We start from the raw sequence: 3,274 nt of genomic DNA on the forward strand, positions 1-3,274 counted from the left end.
GGCCTGAGTCGCGGCTTAAGTTTAAAAGTAGACGAGCCATAACTAATTTCAATCTGTGCTGATGCATAAGTGGCAATAGGCTGGGGTTGCTTGTTGGTGGCATTCGGGTGTTGAGGTCAACGGAGATTGGCGCATCACATGGCATACTTGCGCGTCCATTCGCGTGCCAATTCATTGTATTTCTCCCTGTCAGTTTTGTATATCCTTGCTATCTCTGGTACTAATGGATCGTCTGGATTTGGATCGCAGAGCAAAGAACATATTGAAAGTAAGACTGAAATCATTATCAAAGATTTAAACCTTCATTAATTTTCTGCACCTTAATGAAATCCTTGCGAAGTAAACACATTTGGTTAAATACATTTAGACGATCCACAGTTTAAACTTCTATACTTTAAGTTGACTATACGACAAACATTTACTTATATTATCTATTTCGTTATCTACTTCCTAGTCATTGAAATAAATTTTAATTATATTAAGATAGGTTTATTACAAAATACAATAATATTTTTTAATAGTACGTACCCTTCGATATAGTAAGTGCTGGCGACCATTGCGATCTTAATATATCCAAACAAATACTTCCATTACTGTTGATATTAGGATGATAGATTCTAGTCGTGAAAGCAACCTATAATAATCCATTAATTTAAATAATTATATTTTAAATAAAATTAAATAATAAACTTGATAACATGCTTCTTATTATATAGTCTACGTACCTTAGGTGGTTTAAACGGGTAGTCTGTGGGAAAGTGAATTGTTAGGAAAAATACACCGCCTTGATACGGACTGTCAGGCTGGAAAATATTGTAGTTTTTTTTTTTTTTTATTATCATAGGACAAAAATTTTCGTTCATACTAATGCTTATATAGAGTTGAAGAAAAATGAGTTTGCATTTTTTTTTTCTTTTTATATAATACAATAACAATATTTAATACAAATGGAAATAAAATGAACTTGGATAGAAAATAAAATATGACACTTACTGGTCCCATAATCGTTGCTTGCCAGTGGAATACTAAAACAAGTGCATAGATTATATCAAGCAATGAACAAACAAACATATATCATTTCACAAAGGAAATGTTTAAGTATTTGTATCAACTTGATATCATATAATGTAACAATTACAATGAGAACGTATCTAACCTAATAGTATTTTAGTGACATAAATGCAACTCATGATGATGACTCAACAACAGGAAAAATAAGAAAAACTTACAATCATCTCCAACAGGGCCTGCAGAACATTGAGCGGGTGGATCTCTTCCAAGGTCCTGAAGTTCCTAATATTTTCAAGAAAAAACAAAATCATATTTGTTAGAAATTATCAAAAGTTATTTCATCAAGTTGTATTATAAAAAATAAAAAAAAAAAAAGGAAAAAAAGAAATGAAAATCTAATGAAACACTTCTTTGATGGTCAATAGAAGCTTATTATGGTGGTATGATATTTTATATAGAGCTATATCAAGATACTTTATTTTTAGAGCATACTTTTTTCTTTTTTTTTTTTCATCTACATAATGTTAAACCTGCCATCTATTTCACATCACGTCATTATTTGTATACCTTGCACTTTGACACATGTGTCAATGTCAGCTCACATATCTCTACAAATTTTTTCCCTTTTATTTAACATTGAAAATTTCTTATTTATTTTACATCAGAAAAATCTCATATGTAAACTAGTTGATGTACCATAACCAACTAGATTATCGTTAACCATTTGAGTTCCAAACAGCGAGCTCGCGCTGTTCAAACTTCTTATCGTAAAGTAGAACGTTATATTGAATCGCATTACAAATATCACCCTCCATTTGTTAATACAATTTTTTGAAAAACTTTTAGAATTCTAATGTATAAACTTCTATTACAGTGTATAAATTTTGAAAAGTTTTAAAGTTAATTTTATAACTGTATGTGAAGGTCAAATATAATTATTCTATTAGAAATAAAAATAATTTTGTAAAATATGAGAGCGCAGAACTTATCGATGACAATAAAAAAGTATAAAGATTCAAGTAAGACAACGAGTCTCTCCGACAAGATTCCGTTCTTTGTTACCGCAGTTATTAGAGACTTTGATATTGATTTCAATAGGAAAGTTTTATTGTGAGAAAGTGGTGCATATAAAATTCTTCAACAAAAAGAATTGATTTGTTGTAATAATTCATCATAAGATTTAGTGATTTGGTGGGGTGGAAAGGGAAACATTAGAGATCAAAAAATTGAGGAAGGTTGAAGAACAAGATGTCCACAAAGGAAGTTACAATATTTTAGTAACGAATGTGACCATCTATTACTACGTATATGCACACATATATATATATATATAGATATATATGTATATATGTGTAGGAGCACATATCATATACATATATATATATAGTTATATATGGGTGTATATATAGATATACATATTCGTGTATGTATATATATATACATAGATGCATGTAACAGAAGATTTTACTTTACTTCCGGCAATTTCTAAGAAAGCCATAGAGAATTTTTCGAAATTCACTGTCACCTCCAGTCAAATAAGTAAATCTCCACTGGCACAAAAAGTGGCACTGTGCCCGCGTGTCTGCGCGAGTCATCGAGATGTAGGATAAAAGGAGTAGAAAATATTACTCGCGTTATCTACCGACCGTAATAATATAACAAAAAAAAAGGCTTAAAATGCCTCGAGGATTTTCAATGCTCGGGCCTCTCTCACATTGCTTCACTGCAAAATCGTTAAGGGCGTTCAACCGTGTTCGACACACACCGCACGACGATGGATGATAAAAGGAAATCCGTTAACTCCTATCACTCTTTCGTTCACGTACCTTATTAATTCGTTTTAAAGCCATTTGATGAACTGTGTGTTGATATTAACTGGCCGAATAACCAGAGAGAGAAGAACGATACCCGCTAGCCGAAGATCTTTGATTAGGGATTGCAAGATGGCTGCCTTCTAAACGTAGCCTTACTACGTTAATCAGTCAGAGCTTCGCGATCCTTTCCGTACGATATTTTCTCGGCCCGACACTTCTCCAAACTTCCTTCTGCTTGCTGATTCCGGAATACCCAACGTCCGAATGAATTTACATAACGGTTATCTCGATCTACGTGAGATTTTGTGCATGGTCGTCGAGCGTTTAATTTTGAAATCGAGTCCGAAGCAGAACCACGGATTTCCTTTTATCGGCAACTAGTAGAATTTTTCGCGTTATACCAACATCCGCCGACAGATGGCATACACTTACTCCCAACGAATCCTCCT

At 32.8% G+C, this 3,274-nt stretch overlaps 1 protein-coding gene across 1 annotated transcript; it reads right to left on the bottom strand.

The window, feature by feature from the left end:
• Positions 1–20: 20 nt before the first annotated feature.
• On the bottom strand, positions 21–3,252 carry LOC122518560 (ubiquitin-conjugating enzyme E2-17 kDa; the record flags this gene model as incomplete). The annotated part of the gene is given in 6 exon segments (XM_043637560.1): positions 21–274; positions 529–634; positions 726–803; positions 994–1,025; positions 1,230–1,293; positions 2,838–3,252. Coding segments are annotated over 6 exon segments (444 nt in total). The 3' UTR covers positions 21–134.
• Positions 3,253–3,274: the final 22 nt, after the last annotated feature.

This window comes from Polistes fuscatus, unplaced genomic scaffold (assembly GCF_010416935.1).
Source record: "Polistes fuscatus isolate 324 unplaced genomic scaffold, CU_Pfus_HIC Scaffold25, whole genome shotgun sequence".
Lineage (NCBI taxonomy): Eukaryota > Metazoa > Arthropoda > Insecta > Hymenoptera > Vespidae > Polistes > Polistes fuscatus.